At 47.9% G+C, this 26,389-nt stretch overlaps 1 protein-coding gene across 2 annotated transcripts in view; it reads right to left on the bottom strand.

The window, feature by feature from the left end:
* Positions 1–26,389, bottom strand: part of Ypel2 (yippee like 2) — a 63,988-nt gene that overhangs the window by 23,351 nt on the left and 14,248 nt on the right. For both annotated transcript variants that reach the window (XM_004870354.3, XM_004870355.3), the window contains exon 2: positions 18,075–18,389. In XM_004870354.3, the coding sequence (XP_004870411.1) occupies positions 18,075–18,191 (117 nt within the window). In that variant the 5' untranslated portion in view covers positions 18,192–18,389. The remainder of the gene's footprint in view (positions 1–18,074; positions 18,390–26,389) is intronic.

Here is a 26,389-nt window from a genome sequence, read left to right as displayed (position 1 = left end):
CACTTCTGAGGATGTATCGCTATCATTAAATAATGCGTGACTGTATTTGGATGAACTAGATTTAATTCCTGGTTCTGGTATTTCCTCTGCCAAATGCTCTTGGTTTATGCTCACCTCTTTTTTCATTTCTTTTTTTTCCCCCTCCCCTGGGACAGGACCTTCACATCGGGGACTTAGCTCAGTGGTGCTGCCACCTGCCTTGCAAGGTCCTGAGTTCAATCCCCAGTACCACTGAGCTACCTCCCCAGCCTGCTGAGTTGCTAAATTGCCCAGGCTGAGTTCAAACTTGGGATCTTCTGTCTCAGCTTCCAAAACTGCTGGGATTACAGGTAGGGGTCACCACTCCTGGATAAGTTCACCTCTCTTGTCTCTTGTCTTAAGTCTCTCTTGTCTCATCTGTGAAATGGAATGAAAATATCTACTTTCCTTCTACTAGTCTCTCTTCCATATATGGCATGATATAGTATCTCCCTGGATATGTTCACCATGTTCTATGCCTCATTTTTCATTTCATACTAGAAAATGTTCCCTAAATGCCCTCAACACTTCTTTCTCCTGGACATGCTAATCAAAGCCCAAGTTGTGACAATTAATTGAGCTTCAGGCTGCAGGTACAAAGGGGAGTCAGTTGATTCACCTGCCCTCTCTCCTGCAGTGGCAACCATCCAGCTTTAAACTTTCCTCCAGCAAGTATACACCTACCTTTAACCTCAGCATTCATACACCCCTGGGGACTGGATTTGGGCGCAGAGTTAGATAAAGCAGTTATGAAAGAAGAGACAGTACTTAAGAGTGTTATGATAGTAACAGTCACGTTGAGGACTGAAGAAATCACAGCCAAAGAGCTCTTAGGAAAGAGAGGAGACTTAAATGCTAGAAAGACTTGAACACAGGGTGTTTTGCTGAAGTGCAAAAGCTGGGTACTGGATTCCTGGTATTTCCTCTAGCAAGGGAACAGAACTGGTGAACAACCAGCCCACCTATGCCCACCCCGGCCACGTGAGGGTAGATCACCTGACCCTACTAGGACGATATCCTTGGGCAGATCGATCCCTGATGCTCCAAACAGTGATTTCGTCATCTATGAAATGACAGGGTTGAGTAAGGGCTCTTACAAGGGTGAACATTCTGTGAGTCCATATTCTCAAGAGAAAAGATGGCTGCACATTAAATGAACATTTCTGACTCAGACTTAGACCTCTTCTCTTGTGTTTTTAAACTTCCTGTTTGTGTAGAAAGGTCTTTTCTGCTCATCAGCAGACCTATCTTATTTGATGATTCCTGGCTTAGGATGAAATCCCTTCCACATAATTTGGAGGTCAACCTTCTTCCTCAGCCAACACAAAAGGGTTCCAGGCACTGGAAAGTCATTTCCTGATCTGATCAAAAACATTTTGTGGGGCCGGGGATTTAGCTCAGTGGTTCAACCGCCTGCCTTGAAAGCGCAAGGTCCCAAGTTCAATCCCCGGTATCCAAAAAAACCTCCCATTTTGTGTTGACCTAAAGTAGTCTATGATGGTAAGAAGCGGGGGAGGGTGTCCCCCTAAATGTCCAGAGATAAGGGAATGGCCCTGAATCTTGTGTTATGAACAAACACTGTGCCTCTGTGATTATAAAGCAACAAACACCTAATGCAGTCCAGAGACCTGCTGGGCACCATAGAGGATATAGCTACTGTCTCTGTTGTGAAGGTTACAACCTGGCCAGCCAGAAGACAGGACTATAAAACAAAGAATAAAACAGCAGAATTCACTAATACATGACAGCTGGTAAAGGAGTTTAGTGAAGATGCGTGGGTCTGAAGAGGATGCCAGCACTGAGTGTGTGCTGTGACAGCAGAGGGCTTTCCTTGAAGAGGAAGTAAGGCTGTGGTGCCTGGAAGGCTGGCAGAAACTCATCAATCATAGGTTAAGCAACCAGAAGTGCCTGCATATTGCCACTCCAGATTCTTCACCGTGGCCTACTGGTACTGTATCCATATGTCTTCCTTAAGGGAGAATAATTTCAAACAGCCAACAGTGGTCCAAACACAAGTTCACGAAATAATAAAAATGATATCCAGCATTTGCCGTGGTTTTTGACAGTCTCAGGGCATTGGCCTACACACACTTTCCTTTTACTTCTCCTAATAACCCAGGGTAGTGACGTCTGCATTTTACAGGTGGGGAAAGACAAGGGAAGATGACACAGAACCTCTCAGCCGTGTACCTGCTTTGTTCTGTGAGCAATGAGGGAAGCTCCTGCCATTCTTCTCATTCCCTTCTTTCCCACTGATGGGGGCGGAGAGGGTGTGGGATCCCTAACAGAAGGGCAGTAAATCTGAAAGTAGAACTTGTCAATTTTTAAACAAGGACCAGCCAGTTGGATGCAGGAGTGGGTGTCTCCATGCAAATTCCAGCACTTTCATGTTCCTCCATGAACTGAGCCCAGCCAGGAGAGCAAAATGGGGGTTGTTTTTTTTTTTTTTTTTTTTTGGTTTGTTTTTTTTTCTAGCCAGCTAAAAGAGTCTTTGATTAGGTCTAGAGAGAGCTCAATTAGCATCATGGAAACAGAGCAGATTTCAGAAAGGAAAGGTCAGCCACAAGCCCTAGCATTTGCTATTAGCCATCTGCTAAGCAGGAAGTGCTACTCAGATCTATTTTAATCATCTTCCCTAGGCTAGGGCTCCAGGGAGAATGCAGAGGGCAGGATTATTCCAAGACAAACATATAATTGCTACCTTTCTATACACATTTTAAAATGGCTCTGGGTATTCAAGACCAACTTACACAAAGAGGCCCATTTCTTGGGTTCTGTCACCCTGGCACCTACTCACGAGGTCACCTTTGGAAGTCATGATGATTGGGGATCACTCATTAGAAAAATGACCTGAGCCTATCTGGGATATATCAACTAACTCCCCCTAACTTGATAATTCCTAAGATCAGGTTCCAGGTATCTGATTTGAAAAGGTCCAGGAGTACATGGTCACTCCCCAAAGAAGTAAGACTGGGAAGTGATCTGTGTGAACTTCCTGGTCGCTCCCATTTTCATTTCACACACATTTATCACTTCAGAAAGGTCAATTAAAGCCAGTTCATCTGGGCAATAACCTCATTTATTACTCAGTATATGGAATGGCTAGAGAATGGAGAGAGGTTTCATCTCAATTCCCAAGGACCCAGCCTGTGCTGCAGTTGGCCCATCCAAGTGCAGGAACATTCTGTCCACTGGCTTCTTCCCCTCCTGTCTCACAGCATCACTCATGTCTCAGTTCAATCCAGCCCAAGGAATGAAACATCTTGGAGAGGTCTGGACAGGGAGTCTGGCACGACCGGGGCAGATCATGCAGCAACACAACTGGCTCAGGCAGTCCCAGCCTTCTCTGAGTCCGCACACTGAACACAGAGTTGCCTTGTCTCCTGACACTTCCAAACCTTCAGCCTCCAATTTCCGCCCTAAGGTAAAGCCTAAGCATATGTGCCACTGGGCCCCAGCCAAGCCCAGTTCCATCTGCCAGTCAAGGCCTGGGGCCAAGCAGCTGGCCAGCACCCAGGCCTGCCCAACCCAGCACGAGACCAGGGAGCTGCAGGCTCTGCTCCGCCTGCTGACAAAGGGGTCTGCTGCCAGGGAGGGGGTGCCCACTCTCCACCCTCCTGCTTCCCTCCTCTTAGGCACTTATCTGTCAGCGAGCAGCCAGTGGGAAAGCTAAGCTGAAAGGGCACCTTGGCCATAGGATCTCAGCCTGAAGATGTGAAATAGGAGCCTGGGTATTTGGAGCAACTTAACACCACCTGAGCCAGCCAGAGGGCCAGGGAGGATGGGACTACACAGGCAGGCATGTGCTTCGCAAGAGCGCTTACTCCCTTGGCTGGAGGCTGGAATCCCTCCCGCAGTGCTCTAGTGAGCTGGGGCATGTGTGGCCCTGAAAAAAAAAAAGGTCACTCCCCCTGACCCAGTTGGACCACGAACTAATTAGAGCTTCTGAGCCCTGCTGACTCCTGAGTTCCTCTTCTTGTCTGGTTTCAGGAGAGAAGAGAATTAATCACAGACAGCATAACAAAAGAGAATGCTGTGCCCCTGGGAGGATCACCTGTGCTCTTCCTCCACCCTTCCCTCTGTTTGTCATGGCTCTATGGGCCAGAAAATGCTCTTGAAAACAAACAAAAAACCAGAAGTCTTGGGTGCCGTGTTTGGTCTGAGAGATTCCAGAGCCAGGCAGGCAGCCTGGGGAGGACTGAGAAAAGACCCTGTGCTATGTTCCTCAGCTCATCAGAACACAAAACAGGCTGTGTAGTGCAGCACGGGGTCGGGGGTGGGGAGATGGCACTGGGGTCAGGCTCCAATTCCAACTCTGATTCTACCATTTACTCCCTGGGTCCCCTTGGTCAATTCTATCTAATCTTCATCTGGGAGTGAGGACAACAGTAATACCTCTCTCTCTCTCTCTCTCTCTCTCTCTCTCTCTCTCTCTCTCTTTCTCTCTCTGTTGCTATGAGACAAAAGATGTGATTCATGAACAGTGTCTAGCACAGTGCCTGCCTGGCATTTAGTATACAGTAAAATAATCACTGCTGTTATCATTATTCACAGGGGGCCTCCAAAGAGCTGTTTCTGTTTTTAAACAAATGTCAAACCACCCTTCCAGGCCTTCCGGGAGTCACTAATGAGTGGGAAGGGCTAGATGGTGGACAGTGGGGACAGCAGAGGTGGGAATCTTCTGAGTACTGAAAACACTGGTCCTGGAGTATTGGTTCCCAAGTATGAGCACCAGTTGCATCAGGATGGGGAGGAAAAGGCAGTGCTTGTTAAAAATATAGATTCTTTGGGCCGGGGATTTAGCTCAGTGGTTCCAGCGCCTGCCTCACAAGCGCAAGGTCCAGAGTTCGATCACCGGTACCAAAAAAAACAAAAACAAAATATAGATTCCTCAGTAGGGCCAGGACTAGCAGAAGGCAAGCCGGAAGGCTAGAACACAAAACTCAAGGAGGGACTCACTCTGAGGTGGTGATGCGGCACCTGTGGCCCCTTCCGCCTGGCATCCTGGGTGACTTGCTTCCCGTGGCCAGATGGAGCCTTGCCTCCCCATCACTCACATTCAGACCCACAGAAAGAAACCTGGAGGTACAGCCTAGAGAGCTGCAGTCTGATGTGCTGTTTGATTTGGGAGTTAGTATCCAGGAACCCCCATTTTCTGACACCAATTTCAACTACTCTCAGGCAAGCCCCAAACTATAAGAATGCTCTATGCTTTTTTTTTTTTTTTGGTACCGAGGATCAAACTCAGGACCATGTGCTTGCAAGGTAGGCGCTGGAACCACTGACCTAAATCCCCAGCTCTGCTCCATGCTTCTTTCCCCCTTTCACTTGCTCCGTCCCAAACCTGGTGGCTAGATCCAAACTATCTGAATTCTGCAACTCAGCTCTTCTTTTTTTTTTTTTTTTTTTTTGGTACCGGGAATCAAACTCGGCTCCTTGCACTTGCGCAGCAGGCGTTGAAACCACTGAGCTAAATCCCCGGCCCCAACTCAGCTCTTCTTTTAAAATGAAAGGAAAAGCCAGAAATGTAGCTCAGCAGTGCAGCACCTGGCTGGCAAGTTCCAGGCCCTGAGTTTAATTCCCAATACCAGAAAAAAGAAAAAAAAAACAACAGGAAAAAAACTAAGCTTGAGGCTGTGACTGCCAGATTTCAATAATTTGGGAAGCCTCACTCAAGAATCAGGGAAGTCAGGCAAGAAAAAGTGCCCAGGCCCTGCAATCCTGTAGGCCTCAGGAACTTACAAACACCTTGCTCTTAAAGTTATGGCTGCTTGTAGTTTACCAATGATTTACTTGCTTGCTGTTTAGCTGAAAGTACCACCAGGGAGAGACTGAGCCTGGTGGTTATTAATTATAAACAGCACAGCACATTATTGATGCTTATTAAATGCTACACAATATAAACATTTGCAGTCACACAGAGCTCAAAGATACATGGTTTTCAGAAGCTGATTTTCCAAAACAGCAATGTTATATTCTCATCCAATCTCAATCAAATGTCACCACTCTCACCTAAAACCTTTTAGTGGCTCCCCCAGCACATGGGATTGAATCTCAGCTCCTTAGTTTGGCCTTGTGCCACCCTATGTGATCCACCCTGCTCGCCTCCTGCTTCCCTCAAACATGCCTTCTCCACTTGTATCACCTGTGGTTCCCTGCGCTTGATCTCCTGTTTGTCTCTACTCAGAGTGAACTCCTTTCTTGTCCACTAAATAACTGCATCCCGCTCTTTGGCCCCTTAACATTCTGGTCAATCACCCGATCAAAGCCTACATTTCCCACATTCTACAGCAGCTTACTGCTGGCCTTCTCCATTAGACCAAAAACTATGGGAGACCAAGAATTTTGTTGCATTCATCCTTGTGTCCCCACAGTGCCTCATATAATGGTAGTCGGTCGGTATATGCTGAATAATCAGAGGGGTTAAGTGACTTGTCCAACGCCACACTGAAAATTTAGTACAAACGCAGGTTTGGAGCAGAAGTGGCTTGAGCCCTCATTCAGGACTCTGAAGATGGTGCCCCTGACTGCCAGCAGGGCCTCACATTGTTTTCCTATGTGGGAGATGACACTGTAGGAAACTATGTGCTTTGTTTGGCTTGGTCACCCTGGAACCTATGGTGGGAACCCCTGGGTGCTAAGTGGCTGAGGTTCAAGTCTGGCCTGTGAGATAAAATTCTGGAGAGGCTAATTGACACCAGAGTGCTAATTACACCTTGTCAGTTAGCACAGTGCCTTAACCCCTACAGTAACCATGGCCAAAGGGAGCCACCTCACTGATTTGGGATTCATACCCACTTCCCAACAGTCCTTTCCATCACCTAGCCAAGAGTTAGTAGGACTTGTATGCCCAGGGCCTAATCGGGCCTCTCACACCTGGTTTGCAAATAGTCATGCTTATTTGTATATGTATTCTTTACATCTGCAGAGCTTTGCAGTTGAGACTATGCCCAGCAAAGCCTAAAATATTTACTATTTGGCCTTTACCGGAAAAAGTACTGCCGACCCTTGAACCAAAGAACCACGAATCAACACTCCAATCAGCCCCTCCCCTTCCTACCATGAGACTGGCTCCCCCTACTCTGGAAGTCAGTGGACCAACTAGCTTTTGAATGAAATCATTTCTTTTTATAGTACTGGTTACAGGCCTAGGATCCAGGGGGGACATTTTTGCCTGTCAGAGATACATAGGGGTCTGAAACCTCTAGCACGTGGCCTGGTACGTAATGGGGCTCAATAAATGTTTACTGAATAAATAAACAAAGGCACGGAAAGTCAGCCAGTCTGGGCCCTGAACCAAAGTCCATCCTCCCTCCTGTCAATTTCAAGGTGACCAGTCACACAGGTGGCCAGCAGCAGCCTGGTGACCTAGATGTGTCAGACCTTATCTTATCAGCTTTCCTCCTTCCTCCTGTACTTACCCAGCACCTACCCTTACAGCGCCCAGGGCAGGCTGGCCTGTTGTTTTTATAGAGGAGACAGACAGGGAGGAGCTTTCCTCCCCCACAGATATGTTTTGCTTTCCTTCTTTCTTCTGCTGAGGGGAGGAACAAGAAATATGGAGACTTCAGGCTTGAAGGAACTTGATGAAGTCTGGTTTCACTTGCTTCCTCCTCAGATTTCCTAGGTAAATGTGTCTAGGATGACCCTACCTGCCATGTGGAACATTCGGTGTTTAAAGGCAAGAGGTCAACTGGGAAAGTTGGGCAGCTTTTATACTGTTCAAAGAGGAAACCAAACAGGCACCACGCAGTGGTGAGGCCTGGTCCTAGGAACACAGACACTCCTCCAAAGACATCAGGAGAACACAGGCAGTTCCACCAGGCCAGGCTGACACTGCCGGAGAGGCCAAGGGCAGTCAGGAAAAAAGTGTGGACATCTGGGTATCTTAGGAAAAGCAGGCAATGTGAATGGAAAGCAATATGGAAATGTTTTTTTTCAGCTGTCCCAGATAACCGTGGCGGCCAGGCCCACAGAAGCCTCCATTCCTGCTGCCCTTGGCTGGTCTTTTTGGCTGCTGGGCCTTCTGGTAACCACAGGGTACTGGGGTATGGGCTTGGTGAAAATCCTCTGCTAACAACTAATGAGTGAGGAGCTCACTAAAGGTGGAACAAATGACAGGTTTCACTCAGGCTCTTTGCTTTAGCACAGAAATGTTTTCTGTCCTGTCATCCGTCTGTTGGGAAGCTGAGGCTACAAAGAATGCTCTTGGGTGGGGCCAACCCTAATTGGGAGAGAAAGGAGCTCCTGGGTCTACAGAGATGAATCATTTTCCTTTTTTATTTATTTTTTATTTTTTATTTTTTTGGTACCGGGGATCAAACTCTGGTCCTTGTGCTTTTGGGGCAAGCGGTGGAAACACTGAGCTAAATCCCCAGCCCTATTTTCCTTTCTATGATCATAAATTGCCCCTTCAAAGATTCAAGGGCGACAGGGCAGGAGGTCCAGCCGGGAGGGAAGCACCAGCGTCTGCTGGAAGCGGGGTGCTTCATGAACTGATTAGATGTTGCTGTTGTTTTTAGCAGCAGCTGCCCGAGCTATCTCCTCCTCTCTTCCTCTTCTCCCCCTCCTCCTCAAGAGTCATTGTCCAGCCACCAGCCATAGGCCAGGGAGAGGAATGGACAAGGTGGGCTTGGCAGCGCTGACCCCAGAGATAACACTCCGGGTCACCAGGTCAGACTCTCCCCTCTGAAGCCTTGCTGAGGGCTCTGTGAACAAAGGTGTCAGCGATTCTCTTTTAGTTTGCTTTTTTTTTTTTTTAACATAAAGAAAATGGCTCCTTTCAAGAGACTCCCACCCCACCCCCACCCAGAAGCCTCACAGAATGAAGGAAATTGAGGGGGAATTCTCAGCCATGTTGGCCCACCAGGCCAGGGAACCCTCTCCCAGCTGCCTGGGCTGCTGTTGTCAGGAGACTGAGGTCTTTGTAACTGGCTGGCACGTGGGTCAGAGGCAAAATAACCACCTGACAGATTAGAAGGGAAGGGGTAGGGGCAGAATTTTCCATTTAAATTCTAGAGAGGCCTTGCTGCTGCCTGTAGGTAAGGCTCCAGAGAGCAGCAGGGGAAGGTGCAGCTGATGTTACTTAATTACCTCCAGAGACCTGCTGGTCCCCTTGGAATTACAGGCAACAAGAGACTCATGATTACACAGGCCTCTGGAGATCACTGACAACAATCGAATGGCAAGTGCAATAGCTAAGCCTCTCAAAAAAAGAAGGGAAATAAGTGAACACACCAGGGTGCCAGGCCCTGGTGATACTGCAGGGCCACTTTCCATGGGGCTTCACTTGGTGAATATTCACAGAATAACAATAGCTACTGGCATTTCCCCAAGCATTTACTGTGTGTTATGCACTAGAAGTACTTTGCATTGATTGCTTCATTTTATTTCCACAAAATCCCATCATATCTAATATTAGTATTGTTCCCTTTTTGCCAAGACAAAGAGGTGAGTTAAAGCGCACAACTGTCAAGTGAAAAAGCCACGGTTTTTTGAACACAGCCTGGCTCAGACCTCCAAGTTATGTGGCCTCGGATGATCTTATGCTACCCCGTTCAATTGAATCAGAAGATGGAGATGACAGAAGGAACTTCAAAAGGCATCAGCTGCTCTCACAGGGATGGATGGACGGATGGATGGAGAAAAAGAACCAGAGAGGTGAACAGCCTTGCAAGATCACAAAGCTTGACACTCTCATTCCCCTCCCAGGGCTGCCTGTGCCACCAGGGCCTGCTATTTACAAGGCAGTGTGTGTGGTGGGATGAGGTGGCAAAGTATAAAACCAAGAAGTTCCTCATTCCTCCGGGCCCTCGATTCCTCTGTCTGTAAAAACAAGGAGTTGAACCAGAAAACCCAGGATCAAAGAAAGGCAACTCTAGCTCTAAAGTTCTGAGAGTCTATGACTCCAGGATATTTAGAATCTTGTTAGGAAATAAGATAATTACACGTAAAAAGTGAATGTAACCACAACTAAACAGGGTTCACTATAAGCCAGTCATTATTAATTGCCAAAAGAATAACCGGCAGTGAGTTCTACAGACCTTCAGAGGATAGAGGGTACAGGAGGAAGACTTCCACATACAAAGCACTTGAGCTGGTAGGGATTAAGTAGAAAGCAAAGAGGATTCTCCAGGTAGGGGAGAAGAAAGCATAGGATTCACCACCAATAATACCGTGAGAGGCCATAAAGTAGCTGATGTTGAACTGGCCACCCTGTGAAGCTGTGGTATACAGGACATGGACAGATTTAGATCTCAACTCTTCCAGCTTCTTGGTAACCTTGGCCTTAGACAAGTCACTTAATCCCCACCTTGGAGGAAGATTATAAAGTAAGTGATGCCGGGCAAGGTAGTGCATGGTGTTTAAAGCATAAGAAATAGTGTAACACTGAACAATAGTGCATGACAGTTGGTTCTGGTCAGGCCCCAAAACACAACAGCCAAACCCATAGTGGTGCAGCAGCTTTATCACTCAAAGCCACAGGGACTGCCCGTGTTGAAGGAAAACCACAGGGGAGGGGTCCTGCGGCTCCTTCCTGGCTCTCAGGGTGAATACCTTGGTGAAAAAAAGAGTTTCTTTGAATTCTGAATAGGATCACAAGTTCCTGCTCACCTCTGTCCTTACTGAGTACCCAGACACTAATGCACAAACCAATCTTATGATTAAAACCTTATAGGCATTTTGTAAACCACAGAGTTAATGTTCAGGGTATGCCTCGTTGCTCAAGTCAACATTTCCTTTTGGTATTTAAAGTAACCACCCAGAAAAGGATAATATCTGAGCTGATTCTTGCTCCAGCTGCATGCAGTCTGCAGGTGGGGGAAAAAAAAGATCACCAGACTTGGTCCCCGGCAGTTCCTTTGATAATAAATTGGTTAACAACTCTACGCATGCACAGATGATTCATTTTCACAGCAACCAAACACAACTGTGGGACAGGCTGGCGTCCCCTCTCTAAAGAGCACGACTTCCTAGACTCGATTCACCTTGCCCATCCCTACAAAACAGTCTTTCTGGCTGCCAAGCAGTGGTCCGAAAGCATCTACAGAATGACTACCATGTGCCTGGAACACGTTCAGACCACAGCACTGGACACACTCAAGCTGTGCCCTTACTCATCCATTCCTTAGCAGTTTGCCTACCACACCACAGCAACCTTCACCACTGGCCCGCCGTGTCAGCAACTGCTCAGAAGACCTACCAGCACCCAAGTGCAATTGGGATGAAGTCTGAGCTTCTATTATTCTAACAATCTGGCTCAAGCTACTCTTTTCAATGTTTTCACACTTTTCCTCAACATCTAACCCAAAAGAATGCTATTCCCTGCACACTTCCTGCCCGTGTCTTCATGATGCTTTTGCACCAGCTGCTCCCTGTCCACTTCCACACACCCAGCTAGGCTTCCAGGCACAACTCAATTGCCACCCCTTCCAAGTCTTCCCAGAACCTCGTTTTTTTTTTACACAGATGGTTCTAAAGGTTTGGCTGCTTTCTTGTTTTAACCAACAACTTTGACAATGTGATAAAAACTATGGAACTCTCCTTAGAAAAATATATGCGCACATAGAATTACACATATAGCTTTAGGGATACCCTAAGGCCAGTCCATGGACCCCAGAATCCAGAGAATGCTGAGCTGCATCCCTAGCCATTTATATTTTATTTTGAGAGCAGGTCTTGCTAAATTGTCCAGGCTGTTCTGGAACTTCAGATCTTCCTGCCTCAGCTTCTCAAGCAGGCACGCACCACCACACACAGCAAGATCTCAGTCTTACAGTACTGATAGTCATTCACTTAAATAGTCACTGAGGATTTTCTGGTCTTTAGGAACTGCGCTGGTGCTAGAGACACAAAAATGATATCACAACTGTCTCTTCAAGTAGTTACAGGCAAACAGGATACAGGCACCGTCACAGTTAATGATACTGGATTTTTTTGGTACCGGGAATCGAACTCAGGACCTTGCACTTGCCAGGCAGACACGGCACTACTAGGTGACATCCCTAGCCCCTTGATAGCAGCTTTAAGAGAAACACAAGGTACAGCACAAACTTGACGATGGATGACTTCTGGACCTATTACCTCATCAAACTGAGTAACAGGACAAACTCTTTGAAGGTAGCAAACTAATATCAAGTATGGTGCCACACACACACACATATTTACACATATTTAGTTTTTGTGCAATGATGGAATGAAGCAAATGAGGTGAAAAAACAAATACAGGCACGGGCTCCACTGCCATCACCCACATATACCAGACAGACCCCGAAAATCCAGTTTAAATGGTCCCGTTGTAGACGGTCTATGCTACCAAAATTATGCCAGCCTAATTTATGGCTCATCTCACCCTGAATTGCTTCAGTCTCTGTCTCTGCAGAAGGAAGACACCATAAAGATATATATTTACATGTTCCAACACTATAATCTAACCACATCCCCTTAGTTCAGAGATTTTCTGCACAGACGCGGTTCACCTGTCACCCTTCCTGGGTGGTCACCAGATCACTCTAGAGAGATGCAAAGGAGCTTGACACTTCATTAGTAGGAAACAGGGCTTTCACAGGTCAAATACTTGAGGGAAAGAAGTAATTTCAGGTTGGAAAAAAGCAACTCTCTCTATAAAGCCAAGTTGGTCAAATTTGTAATCCTAGCTACTCAGGCGAAGCCGAGGCAGAAGGATCTCAAGTTTGAGGCCAGCCTTGGCCACCAAGAAAGACTCTGTCTCAAAATAAAATAATAAAGGGCTGCGGACATAGCTCAATGATAGTGCCTTTTTCTAGCATGCATGAGGTCCTGGGTTTAATTCCCAGTACTGGAGAAAAAGAAAAAAAGGAGCAAATCTGGTCATAATGGTACCCATCCGTAATCCCAGCACTCAGGAGGCAGAGAAAGGAGTTCAAAACCAGCCTGGGCTACATAGTTAGTTCAAGCCCAGCCTGAACTACATAGCAAGTTCCTCTCTCAAAAAACCTAAAAGGAGAGGAAAGAAAAGGAAAAAGAAAGAAACCTTGCCCTGACAGGACAGTCAATGGGATGGGATGTAGATCTCTGTACTGCCACACCAGCAGACCCTCCGTGTCCACTACCTGGGGAAGCACTGGCATAGAATGTAAGGGTTCAAGGGTAGCGGTGGGAAACTGAGGCAGAGTCAGCTTTCTGGTAGCCATTAGAACGAAAGGTTTCAGAACATCTCCTCTCTTCTCATAGCAGCACAGCATCTAATCTCTAGGCAGAAGGAAAAGACCCAAATGCCTCCAAGGTTCCCAAGGGCAGAAGCATGGCCAAGGGCTCGAAAGCAAGTCAGGCCAGGGCACAGCACACAGAACATGCTGAGGGCTGGGAGGCCAGAGCCTGGCCCTGGGGCTGGGCGGCCTCCGGCTGTCACTGCCTCACCACTGGCCTCTTTCCTCATGAAGAGGAGTTTGGACCAGATAATCTGCAATTCTAAGAACCCTGCACTTGTCTCAGAAGATAATCTAACGTAACAATAACAAATAGTATTGGAGAACGGGCAAAAACTCTCTTCCTCCACTTGCCCTGGATGGCCAATCTATAGCCTCCGATGCACCTCTGGGTCCTCCAGGGCCCAGAGCACAGAGCCACCTGAGCCTTGGAATGAAGTCTCAAGTCCCCAGAGTGAGTTTGTGGCAGATTAATTCAATTGGCCATTCCCAAATGACCTACTCCACTGTGTGGGACTGGCAGGAGGGAGGAGGCAAGGGAAGGACCACAGACAACACTGACCCACAAAAGCTTTGTTAGGACCCAGGCTTCCATGAGAGCTGGTGCCACTGATTTAGATTATTCTCACACAAGGCAACTCACTGGTTATAAAATAATAATAGCTTCAGTGGGATCAAAGCATATTTTTATACTGGGGCTGGCACCATAGAGAAAGAAACAACAGTGTGAGCAATTCCTTGTGCCAACTCAAAATATTTCTGCATGCAAACACTCCGGCACTTAGACCATAACACCCCCTAAGACAGAAATTTCAGGATGCCTCAGCACATTCCCCAGAGAGTTCCATGATCAATTCAAATGTCCCCCTACACCTACAGAAAAAAGGCTGTTGCCTTTCTACATCCACAGATACAATAAGCTTTTTTGTGTGCATGCATGTGTGTTTTCCTGTGTTGGGAACTGAACCCAGGGCCTTTCGCACGCTGGACGAGTGCTCCACTACTGCTCTCCACATCCCCACCTTACACACTTAGCTGTCTAGTGCCCTTGCCTCATACCCAGTGCCTGTGCTCCAAGTTCTAATCAAAGTATCTTGGCATCAAGCAGGAGCCATCCCCTACCTACCAACGTATTCCCTTGCACCTTGTTTTTTGGATAATTAGACCAAGAAAAGCAAATTACTTCATATTTGCATAAACATTTTAATTTGCAAACCACCCACACATCCATGATCTCATCTCAGCCTTACAACAACCCAATGAGGTAACCTGCTCCCTTTCCCAGTGAGGCATCCCTGGCACTCGGGGCTGTGACAGGGATGGCACAGGCTAAGTGCACACTCAGTGCTGGCCATTTGCTATGGTCCAAATGTGTGTGTTCCCCCCCAAACTGAAATCCCAATTTTCAGCTGGGCACGGTGGTATACACCTATGATCCCAGGGCTCGGGATGCTGAGGCAAGAGAATCCCTGAGAGTTCGAGGCCAGCCTGGGCTACATAGCAAGAGCCTGTCTTAAGAAAAAAACAAATCCCAATTCCCCAGATGACAGTATTAGCACAGGGGGCCTTTGGGAGGTTATTAGGTCATGAAGGCAAAGCCCTCATAAGTGGGGTTAGTGTCCTTATAAAGAAGCCAGAGAAAAGAAACCATCTGTGAGCCAGAAGGTGACCCCTCACCAGACACTGACTCTGCCAACACCTTCCTTCCTCTCTGGCTTCCAGTCTCCAGAACTGTGAGAAATAAAGGGCTGCAGTCCGAAAGCCACCGACTCTATGGCACATTTGCTCTAGCAACCCTAATGGGCTAGGGCACCATAAACACAGCAGATATTTGCCCACTTGAGGAGGGAGAAACAGATTCAGAGGTTGGAGAGCTTGCTGCAGGCAATGAGGCCTCTAGGAACGGGAAGCCAGCTGGGAAGGGAGAAAGCCCAGTGTAGGATTCTTTCCCCTACCCTACAGATACAGGCCTGAACCATTTCCGACTTCACTGCACATTTCCACGAAGGCTCAGCCACACTGCCAGGAAGGCCTGAAAGCCTGGGGCTCTTCCCAGTCCTCTGCTGGCCACACACTAGGGCATGGGTTCTCTGGACCCTTGTGTCTTCTTCGTAATGAAGGCAGACAGGAGGGTTTGTTTGTTTGTTTGTTTTTTGTCTCTATTTTTTCCCCCTAACAAATGTCAAGCTTTCAGACCAAAGGCCCCGTTCCAGGTTACAAAGCGTCGCTCAAATGTGTTGCTGCCAGCTCCCTATCTGCTTCCCAGCTCCTGCTCCCACTGGGCAGATTCTGAAACCGAAGGAGATTAAGTCAAGAGGAGAGAACAGGAGGGACATTCTCTCCTTGAACTTTCTTAAATGGAAAAGAGGAAAAAATGAAAAGAAAGGCCCATTTTCCAAGGAGGGGGCTGGGGCGATGATCTTTCCATTAAGCGGACCTGCATAAGAATCTATAGATTATTTATGCCGGGGGTGGCTGTGGCGCAAAATAAAGGAATCTTTGTACAACACTCGCCACAGTTCCCTCACTCTTTTCCCAGTTGGGCATTTCACCCAGCTCCCTAAATCATCAAGCTCTAATGCACCCCATCTGTGCACTGGCTACGGCCAATGAAACCAAAGCCTCTGCTGACTTTGGCCTGGACTTGTGAATGAGCCTTTCTGCACTAATAGGGTGCAGAACAGGAGGCCAATCAAGTCTTTTTTGCTCACTGCTTGTCTTTTCACTCATTGCTTGTCTTTTCCTAGGCTCCAGCTCCATCTGATCTCTTGTCACAGTCAAGTTCTGATGTGGAGACATGGCCCACAGATATGAAGGAGCTCTGAAAAGGGTGAGGGAGTGACACTCTCAGCAGAGGCCCGGAGGCCTGAGATGCCCTTACCTGCACATTCAGGGAACAGGGCTTGGTTCCAAGTGGCTGAACAAAGTGAGGACGTGTCAGGAGACCTAGCTCAGAAGCTAAGCTCTGCAAGACTGTCAAAGGCCCTGCATACCAGGTCAGACAGATATGACAAACTTTGAAGGCCATTACCACCACTATATGCTCAACTTCTATCCACGTTACAAGGCCCGGCTCAAATAACCACCTCTTCCAGAAATCCTCCCTGAATACCTGCTCCAAGTAAAAATTCTCTTTACTAATTTGACATTCTGGACAATGAGTCTCAGTTTCTCCATCAGTGTAAAATACAACTAACCTCCTACCTTAAGGATTTCTTATAAGCGTTAAGTGAGATAGCATTTTTTGTGTCAAGTAGCAGTTTGTAGTATACAGAAGATGCTGAATACACTATTGACACCTCAATTTTTTACGGTACACAGAACGTCTTCCTTGCATTAAAAAGATGTCTTGGCTTCGCCCATTAGATATGTGCAAACATGTTCTTTGGAGATTTCCAATTTTAAAAAAAGGAAAATTCACAATTCTCTTCCAAGTTTGCAGGTCTATTTCCAGTGCCCAGAGAACTGGTTACTCTTTTCTCAGACAGAGCCTCTCACAGCCAAATTTCCAGATAAGAGGTGCCCCCTCCACCAAATTAAACAGGAATCTAAGACAAGATGGGTTAGCTGATAAAGGAGCTGGGTTGGCTGAAACATAAATAGCATAAAGAATGATTTTCAAAAGTGCAGAGAAGGGAAAGTGGGGCACAGTGAAAGTTCAGCCAGGAATTTGAGGGCTCCAGACAGCTTGGAACTCTGCACCCTGGAACAGGCCTACAGCAGGCCATTCAGTCCTCAGGTTTGATTTGAGAGCCCTGACTACCAGACTTCCTGTGTCAAATCGGCCAGCTGGACGGGAATGCCCTACACCTAGTGACCGGGCCATACTCCCTCTCTGGTGGAGGCTACCAAACCAGAGGCAAAGAAAGCAAAACACCTTTTCTAGCATTTCTTATAAATAGGTCATATCTTAATCCAGGTCTGCATAAAAGTTTTTCCTTTAATGGCATGAAAGATGCTGTTTAAGGGAAAAATCTCCCATGATCTTTTTCTCTTTGTCATGCAGCCTAGTAAAACCAGTTTCTCCTCCCCGGGGAACCTAGGGCCAGGAGGGAGGAAGCTCCCCAGAGAATGAAGCTTGAAGTATCCAGTTCCTGGATTGCACAACTGAAATGCTGGGTTTATTTCTTAGTAACCCCCAGCCTCAATTTTACAAGCAGTTGCTGAGGCTCCTAAGGGAAGAAACAGGGCTCTGTTCTTCTGATTATGACCAAATGTCACTCCACATTACCTCATGGAAGAGCCCTAAAGGTCCTCTCGGGCCAGTGGGTCAATTCCTCAACAGGCCACTTCTGTTCCTCCCCAAAGGCCACTGGTTTTGGTCATGCTCTCCCTGGGGCTTGCCAAGGGCTCTCTGGTCTTAGCTAATAAACCCTCCAAAATGGACTAGGCACGAAGCTAGTCATAGAGCCCTTGCCCAGAACAAGGAAGGCCCTGACTTCAATCCTCATGCTGCAAACCAAAACAACAAACGAACCCTCTACAAGACCCTACCGCTCTTCAAATTCATTTTCCAAACAGAAAACCCTCTTCACAGAATTCTTCTGCCAACCTAAACCAAGCAAGCCGAGCATAAGGCTCCAATCATTCCTTAGCTCCTCCTTTTTCTGGTCTGCAAGCTGCCAGCCCCCAAAGCTTCCCACGGATGATCTCTCATTTCCAAGACAACAAAGTAAACCACCACCCTGGCCCTACAGCTCATGGTTGCTTCTCAGTTAAGTGAGACAGGCATGCAGGCCAGCTGTCCCTGTTCATGAGATGGGGTACAATATATCCTGGTCTCAGGAGAGCTTACAAAACTCTGCAACCTCAACAGCCATAAGTGCCTTCCCCAGGGGTAGGCAGGAAAGGTATGCAGGGAGCATGTACCTTGGAAATTAGTTCATCATGATTGGCCAGGTGAGCCCTGCAGTGAATGCAGCTGTAGGTCCGGTGGCAGGAGGGCAGATATGCCTGGAAAGTCTTGGATCTTGTCATCTTCACCATTGGCGCCACTGAGCGTGGGGTGAACTCTGGGGCCGCCCACGAGGCACTCCCACAGGATGGGTCGCACGGGAAACACCGGAAGACACAGGTAAAGGCCGTGGTTTGGCAGGGGGTGGGGTGTGGGGCAGGCTCCACACACTGGTGACGTCTTCAGAGCAAGGACCCTCACGCAGAGGTCTAGGGCTAGTTCTCAGCAGCCTGTGGTGCCAAGGTAAGGGAAACAGCATTAGTGAATGGAGCGAGTCTTCCTCTAAAACAAGCAGAGTCCATCTGTCACCCAGAGGCAGCAGGAGTTGACCTCCTTTCATCTGTTTCTTATACCATGCCCAGGCTGCCCAATAGATGACTTTTCTAGAGTTGGAGATTCGGTATCAGCTCAGCAGTTTCAGTAGCTACCCAGGTACCTAGCAAACTGCTATGATCACCATCCCAGGCAATGACCCGGACTGAAGATGGCTACAAACGACCACCAGGGAGAGTACCTTGGAGGACACACCCACCCCACACCCAGTTGATGGAAAAAAGCGCACCTCTAGCTATTCACTGCATCCAGTATTCACAATCAGATTCCCATCCATTTCCAGATGCTGGGAGAGCCCCAGCACCTGAAGCCACCATCTGCCTGTGCAGCCAGCAAACCCCACACCAGCCATGCCTAGGGACTGAGCACAGGATGTAAAGGATCAACGTCTCCATCAGCAGGACCCCTACAGGCTAGCCAGTGTGTTTGGGAGAAGTGATTCCCTTTGCAATATCTTGCTCAAAAACTCCTGCCCAGCACGTTTTTCTAAAAAAGGTTAGTAAATGAATGAAATTGATGGTCTATACAGCCTCCTATGATGGAAAAATCACAAGGAGAGTGAATTTTCCCAGAATTTCTCCCCAACCCTCAGATTTCCCATACATACCACCCAATACCAAACACCTCTAGCACCCCCTTAGCTCTCTTATTCTGAGGGACCTATAGACACTGAGAAAGCAGGGTGTCTCCCAGAGTAACCAAATGAGCAAGTTAAGTCCAAGGAAAGGTCTGAGGGCAGGGCCCTGAGGCTGCAGATGCGCTCTGCTTTTCGGCTTGCCTAGCTTTTTGGCTCACCTAGCTGGAGCTCTGGCACCCGTCTATTCTCGGGACTTCACTAATGGGGGTGGTGTTCCCACTTGCCTACCTCCCCAGAGAGCCCTGATTGTTAATTAACACCTGCATCATGCTTTGAAGATAAAATTATTTAGAGGCAGGGAAGGAAAAAAACAAAATCAGATCTTCTTTGCTGCATTATGTCTGGGATCTATCCATCTGTGCATTTAAGAGACAGCCTGCAAACCAGTCTTCCTTCTGCTCTAACCTCACTGAAACTAACTCCTAGAAAGGGAAGCTACTTGGGGCAAGTGGTGTGGCTCAGTGGTAGCACACCTGCCTAGCATGCATGAGGCCTGGGTTCAAGTCTCCATACTGAAAAAACAAAAATAATAAAACCAACAAAAACACTCAGGTCTAAAGAGCGCAGTTAAATCCCCATCAGTTCAACAGGCCAAGTGCAGTGGTGCATATGGGTAATCCCAGCACCCGGAAGGCTGAAGCAGGAGGATGGCTGTGAGTTTGAGGCCAGCCTGGGCTATGTAGTGAGTCTAAGGCCAGCCTGAACTACATAGCAAGACCCTATCTCAAAAGGAAAAACAAAAAACAAACAAGCAAACAAACACCAAAAAACCCACATCATTTCATCAGATTTATCAAAGAGACGCCACTCGCCTCCTGGCACCCTTCCCCACCCCCTGCCCCCCCGCCAGGCCCTGTAGCCATCATACTCCTAGGACTCTGGGTATCTTTGTGTGGCAACACTACTGCCAAGTCCTGGGCTCCAAGACAACAGTGGTCACTAGGCCTCACCCTACTGAGAATATGCCCCTTCTGCAGCCCTGAGCCAAATAGGCTCCGTACCCAAGGTGACCAATTATATGTGAGGTGCTGTAGGGATTCAGACCTACAGGGACCAGGGCATAAAGCCATCCCTGCTCCGTCTTTCCCTACTATCCTTAAAGATGTGAAATCAGGTTAAACTGAACATTATAGAAATGCTTGAAGGACACGGAGGGGAGAAATGACTGCCTCCCTCAGCTTTACCTCAGAGTGAACAGGACACAGGGAACGAAGAAACATGGACCCTTGGACCAGAGCCCCCTCATCAGATACTCAACATCTCCAGAATGGGGGACCGGGGGACTAACAGCCCACAGTGACCACAGCTATGGGATGCTGAAGGGTTACAGGTGGTAGCAAGAGCCAGGCACCCCACTGGGGTTTCCTGAATACCCTCAAGCTTTCCATGCTCCTGTTCCCCTGTCAGGCAGGAAGGAGACTTTCTGGGAAGGGGAGGGCTGGTGAGCTAGGGAAAGAGGGGTAGGGGAAAGTAAGCAGGAGCTCCCCTGGGGCCAAACACTTCTGAAGGCCAGGCCCTAGCTGCCCTGTAGGGAGCCAAAGAAGCACTGGGCCATCCTTTTACACAAACACCCAGGGAAGAAAGGGAAACAATGACCCTGGCTGCCTCCCCACAATCACAGGGCAGCTACAGAGTCTGTTTTCTTATGCATGCAGACAGCTTTTAAATTATGCATTTCCCTGGAGTACAATTATTTCTTTTCTCACTTCTCTTCTGCAGGAAACCCAAAAAAAGTTCACAGGCAGGTTTCTGGTTATTCTCAGCTTCAAATCCAAATCCCCAAACTTACTTGGTTACCTTCTGCAGAACAGGCATTTACAGTCCGTATTAAATGTCAGTATGTCACAAACACACAGTCATGCACACACATTCGTTCCTCACTATGGCTCTGAGCATAAGAAGACAAGAGAAAACCAACTTGTGAGCCACGGCCCAGCCCGGGCTGGCTGGTGCTAGAGAACCCTGCAAAGCTGAGCCCACAGGCACTCACAGTGGCTACAAAGGACTCACTCTGGCCCTCTTGTTCCTTAATGTGAATTCACAGGCCTCCAACAGAGGTGACTCCTTCCTTAGAGGAGAGAAAAGAAAAAGGGACTTGCTGAAAATGCAGCTTGGACAACAGGTCCAGGACAAGCTGGAAGGAATGAGAAGGGTGAAGGGGCAGGAAGGGAAAGCAGGCTGGCTAAGAGAAAAGATGAGCGCCCAGGCAGGAGAAGTCATCACCTAGTGCTGTCTTCCCCCTTTTTTGCTTTTTTTTGAGACAAAGAAGGTCTCATTATGTCGATCAGGCTGGCTTTGAACTCACTGAGGAGCCAGGCTGGCCTCGAACTTTCGGTGATCCTCCTGCCTCACCCTCCTGAGTGCTGGGATTATAGGCATTGCCACCACACCCAGGTGTCTCCCTTTTAACAGAAAATTTTAAAATTTAATTCTTAGAAAGAAAAACAAAATAGGTGGATTTTCTACAAAGGAGGGAATTCAAGGTCTGGGCTGCAGACCTCACCATCACCTTTTAATTTTTGGATTTTGGTCCCTGTTAATAGAGTCACGGGGTCCATGGTTTCATGAGTCTAACTCACTGAGCATTTTGTAGAGTCCAAGCTGATTTCCAACAATAATCAAATGTGCTCTATATTTAAAAGCCTCAGGGCACATGTATAAATTAAATAGTATTTTAAGTGAACTAATAATCCATCACAGTAGAAATTAAAGGAAGATTTGCTACCATCCCCACCCAGCTGGCTCACGCTGCCCAGCATGGAAAGATGTGAAATATTATGATTAAAAACAAAGATCTCAGATATACCACATTGAGAGCCAAATGCATAGGGAGTGCATGCCAAACCCGACTGCCCCACCTGACAGGCGGCCCTGTAACACCAGGAATCACAGCGATGCCGGAACTCAGGCCCCAAGCTTCTGAGCGTCACTAGGAGGGAAGGGAAGCTGGTCCGCACTGTTTAGCTACGCCATGAAGAACGTGAGGAGTGAAGTGGATGCAGGCTGGACAGACGGACACACACACACACACACACACACACACACACACACACACACACACACACCCACACACCCACACCCACACCCACACACACACACACACACACACGGCCACAGAGTTCTGTGCAGGTAGAACTCACTACAGGAAGCAACTCCTCCAGACCCAGACAGGACCGTCCACCAACATCTGTCTCTGTGTTCCTGTTTTCTTGGGGTGTTTTGACGGTGAGTAGGCGAAGACAGGAACAGAAGTGGGCTCTGGAATCTCACAAACCAGTTCCACTCCTTCCTAGCTGGTTGACTTCTGGCAAGTTACCCAACCACTCTGACCCTCCGCTTCCCAACCTCTGATAATAGCAAATAATACCAACCTACACAGGATGCTAAGTATTAAATGAGATGACCCAACCAGGCATGGCTGTAATCCCAGCTACTCTGAGGCTCAGGCAGGAGGATTGTGAGCTCAAGGCCAGCATGGGCGTCCTGGGTTGGCCTGAGATGCCAATTCAAAAACAAAAACAAAAAAACAATGAAAAAGAAAACAAATGAGATGACCTAAGTGCTCGTACAGTGCTGGCACACGACACACACAAATAATTAGAACTATTATTTTTAGTGGTCAGTGAAAAATAGAACAGATGCTACTACTTAAAAACAAAAAGAGGACCTGAGGGTTCACATAGTTTAGTGCTTTAAGAACATATCATTTCTTCTCTTCCTCCTGTTGAGGCTGAAGCCAGAGCCTGTGTGCAGGCAGATATGTGCCAGTGGAATTCGTGACCTGCTCCTTCAATTAGGACACTTTCACCCTCCAAGAGGGTCCCATCAGGCCATCTCTCCGGACCTAGAAATCCCTTTACAAGTGGACACGGGTGGCAGCACTGGAGGAGCCACAGGGTGCATTGGTACCAAGGTCCTGCTACAAGGTGGCTCCCTTCATGGCTATGCTGACTTACAAGCCCTAGAAGACCCCTGAGCTTCTTTCTCTCTCTAACCTACCACCCACATTTCAGTCACTCGTGTCTATTTAAAAAGCAGGTTTGAAGCCAGACATAATGGCACTCACCTGTAATCCCAGCACTCTGGGGGGCTGATGCAGGATCACAAGTTCAAGCCTGGGCAACTCAGTACCCTAGAAAGATACTATCTCAAGAAAAGAAAAAAAGACAGGGCATGGTGGCACACGCCTGTAATTCCAGCACTCAGGAGGCTGAGGCAGGAGGATTGTTGTGAGTTCCGAGGCCAGTCTGTGCTACATAGTGAGTTCAAGGCCAGTCTGAGCTATATAGTGAGACCCTGTCTCAAAAAAAAAGGTCTGGGGGGCTGGGGATTTAGCTCAGTGGTTCTGTCGCCTGCCCTGCAAGCACAGGGACCCAAGCTCGATCCCCAGTACCAAAAAAAAAAAGTCTGAAGGTCTGGGGATGTAGCTCAGTAGAACAGTGCCCCTGGGTTCAATCCCTAGTACCACAAAAATAAATATATAAATGTTAAAAAAAAAGAACTGGAAACAGTTTCAAATCTCAGCTTCATCCTTTACTAGCTAAGACCTTGGACAAATTATTTAACTTTTCTGGACCTAAGGTCAATAATATCTACCCCAAAAGACTCTTGTGCAGGAGGATGAACTAAGTTCACAGAGAGGACACTCAGCACATGTGCCTGGCATGTAGTGACCACATGACAAACTCCAGGTGTGCGTTACCCTCCATCCACACAGGCCACAGCCTCCTCTCGTGCTCCTGACCTCCTTCTCTACCCCACCTACTGCCCTGACACTCAAGGGTCTCACTAGCGTGTCAGGAACTCTTTCGGGTACTTGGGCTTCAGCAACTTGAACTAACTCTTAATAGTTCCCCCAACACAAGGTACCTGCAGTCACACTTGTGCCACTTGGTGGGTGCCATTCCCCTCATCCGACACAGCCCTCCCGCCTCTCTCCTCACCAGATCCTCACTGCCCAACTAGTCTCAGCTCAGATGTCCCCTCAGCACTGGGCTGAGCGGCCCCTCCTCCGTGTTCACCTCTGCCTTCACCCTGCTGCCACTGGAATTCCTTTTCTACCTCTGTACTCTATACTAGAGGATGGGGACCACACCCAGTCCTTTCTGTACCCCTGAAATCAGCAGACAGGACATGGCAGAGGCCAATGCCATTGCCGGACTGAACTTCTCTGCTTCTCACTGGGCTGACTGGAGCAGCCCGCCCACTTGCACAGGGGCACACAGGACATGGGCCCCTCCCCAAGGAATGAGGAAGGAGGCCATCACCCTGGGCCCGCAAGCTCCATTTAGCCCAAAGCTCCCCTCACAACTTCCACTCATGTCCCGTGCTGTTCTGTTCACCATCTGTGAGGAATGAGAGAAGCCTGGATAAGTGGTGGGGGCCGTGGAAAGGCAGCAGGTGAGCCTGCTGGTGAGCTGGGACTGGGAGGCAGGAGAAGGTGAAGCTGGGCAAATCTAGGAGGCAGCAGGATCAAAAGTTTGAGCAGAGCCTTGGCAACTTATCTAGACTGACCCTGTCTCAAAATTTGGAAAGGGCTGGGGATGTAGCTCCATGTGAAGGCCCTGGCTTCCATCCCCAGTAAGGGCTCAGGGTAGGAGATGTGCTACGGAAAACTTTATTGCAGAAAAGTTGTCCTCCTTACCCAGTCTAATCTCACCAGAAGCCTGAACTCAGCCCAGGCAGCATAGCGAGCCAGGTCCTCTGGTCTGCAGATGGGGAAGGAAGCAGAGGCACAGTTAGTGCTACATCGAGAGGCAGAGGGGCTTGAGGGGCTTTAGTTTAGCCTGGGTGCTTCTCACCAGCTGTGTGATGCTCGGAGAACTGAAAGGAGGCTGTAGTGCCTGACTCCTGGCAGAGACCCAAGAATCAACGCGATGATGCAAGGAGACCTTCAAACACAGCGCCAGGCCAGGCCAGGCGTGGTTAACAGCCAATCTCCTTGATTAGCTACTCGCATCCTTACCCTGGAGGGAGAGGGGCCACAGGGTGTTTCCTTCTCACAAGACCAAGAGAACAGTGTTCCTGGGCCCCAGGTTGATTCATGGAGGTCAGGAGGTTAAGGCCTAAACCAATCCACTTAAAGGTACTTTGTGGTTCGAGTGGCTTAGCTAGGGACCTGATATTATTGCTGTCATTCCAAACAGACACTCCATCACTGAGTGCCTTGGGAAAGTCACCTCTGTGGTCCACACTGGCCCTGCTCATCTCGGCGTGGGGCCACTGTTAAGAATGTCACTGAAAATCCCTTCTTAAAACTGTCACGAGCTGATATGTAAGACACAAAGGCAAAATCTCTATCAGCATTTTATAGATACCTGTTTTATAGCTTTGGACCCAGGTAGTACTTCAAATCCATCCAGCTGATAATAAAAACCAGGCTGGACAGAGCTGAGAAGGCTTTCTCCTTCAAACAACCAAATCAACCATTTGTCTCAGCCCTGACAGAGGGTCTAGTCTTGATTACTGGGGGATTATCTGTCAGACCATAATCCTACATGGTCTCTCAGATTCCTTCAGCTCTTTAAAATCCTGATTCCATGCTGCAATGACGGCTGTCAGCTGAATCCTGCCCCAGAGCTATATTCATCCACCAACCTTCACTTGGTTAAGATCTTGATTTCAGGGAGGTCACAGGACACGGCAGCCTGAGAGTCCATCCGTTTAGAGATGGCCGCTGAAAGCCTGTGCCTTTGCAACCTGTTAGCAGAGCAATGTATTCACCACAGGAGCCTCACATCTGTTAGAATATCTGGGTAGGAAAGAGGCCATCCCCTTTGAATATCCTGCAGCTTATGTGTCATTTACTAGTTACTAGATAGAAGTAGCTGTTGCTGGCTAAATATCAGGTAGGTCAGCTATTCCTCCAAGTGGTGTTGGCGGCGTCAATAAAAAACAATGTGAAAGGGGCCAGGGATTTAGCTCAGTGGTTCCGGCGCCTGCCTCGAAAGCACAAGGTCCTGAGTTCGATCCCCAGTGCCCAAAAAAAACAAACAAAAAGAGCCATGTGAAAGCCCCGGTGTCTGAAGATAGATTACTGAGGACCCTTGGCTAAAGTTCAACAACTTTTTCTTTCCTTAGACAGATCCAAGCTCCAAAAAGGATTTAAGTTGACTTATAAAAACAAATATAAAATACAGTAAGTTTTATAATAGACTAAGAAATTAAGGTAGATTCTAAAATCAAGAACAAATGGAGAATTTGGACAGAGAAATGTATGCTGTCACACTGCTAAATAATTACTGGAGTTCAGCTGTGAAT

This window comes from Heterocephalus glaber, unplaced genomic scaffold (assembly GCF_053883595.1).
Source record: "Heterocephalus glaber isolate CG9 unplaced genomic scaffold, H.glaber_assembly_v1.0 deba00001564, whole genome shotgun sequence".
Classification (NCBI taxonomy): domain Eukaryota; kingdom Metazoa; phylum Chordata; class Mammalia; order Rodentia; family Bathyergidae; genus Heterocephalus; species Heterocephalus glaber.
This window is presented reverse-complemented; position numbering and strand designations above follow the sequence as displayed.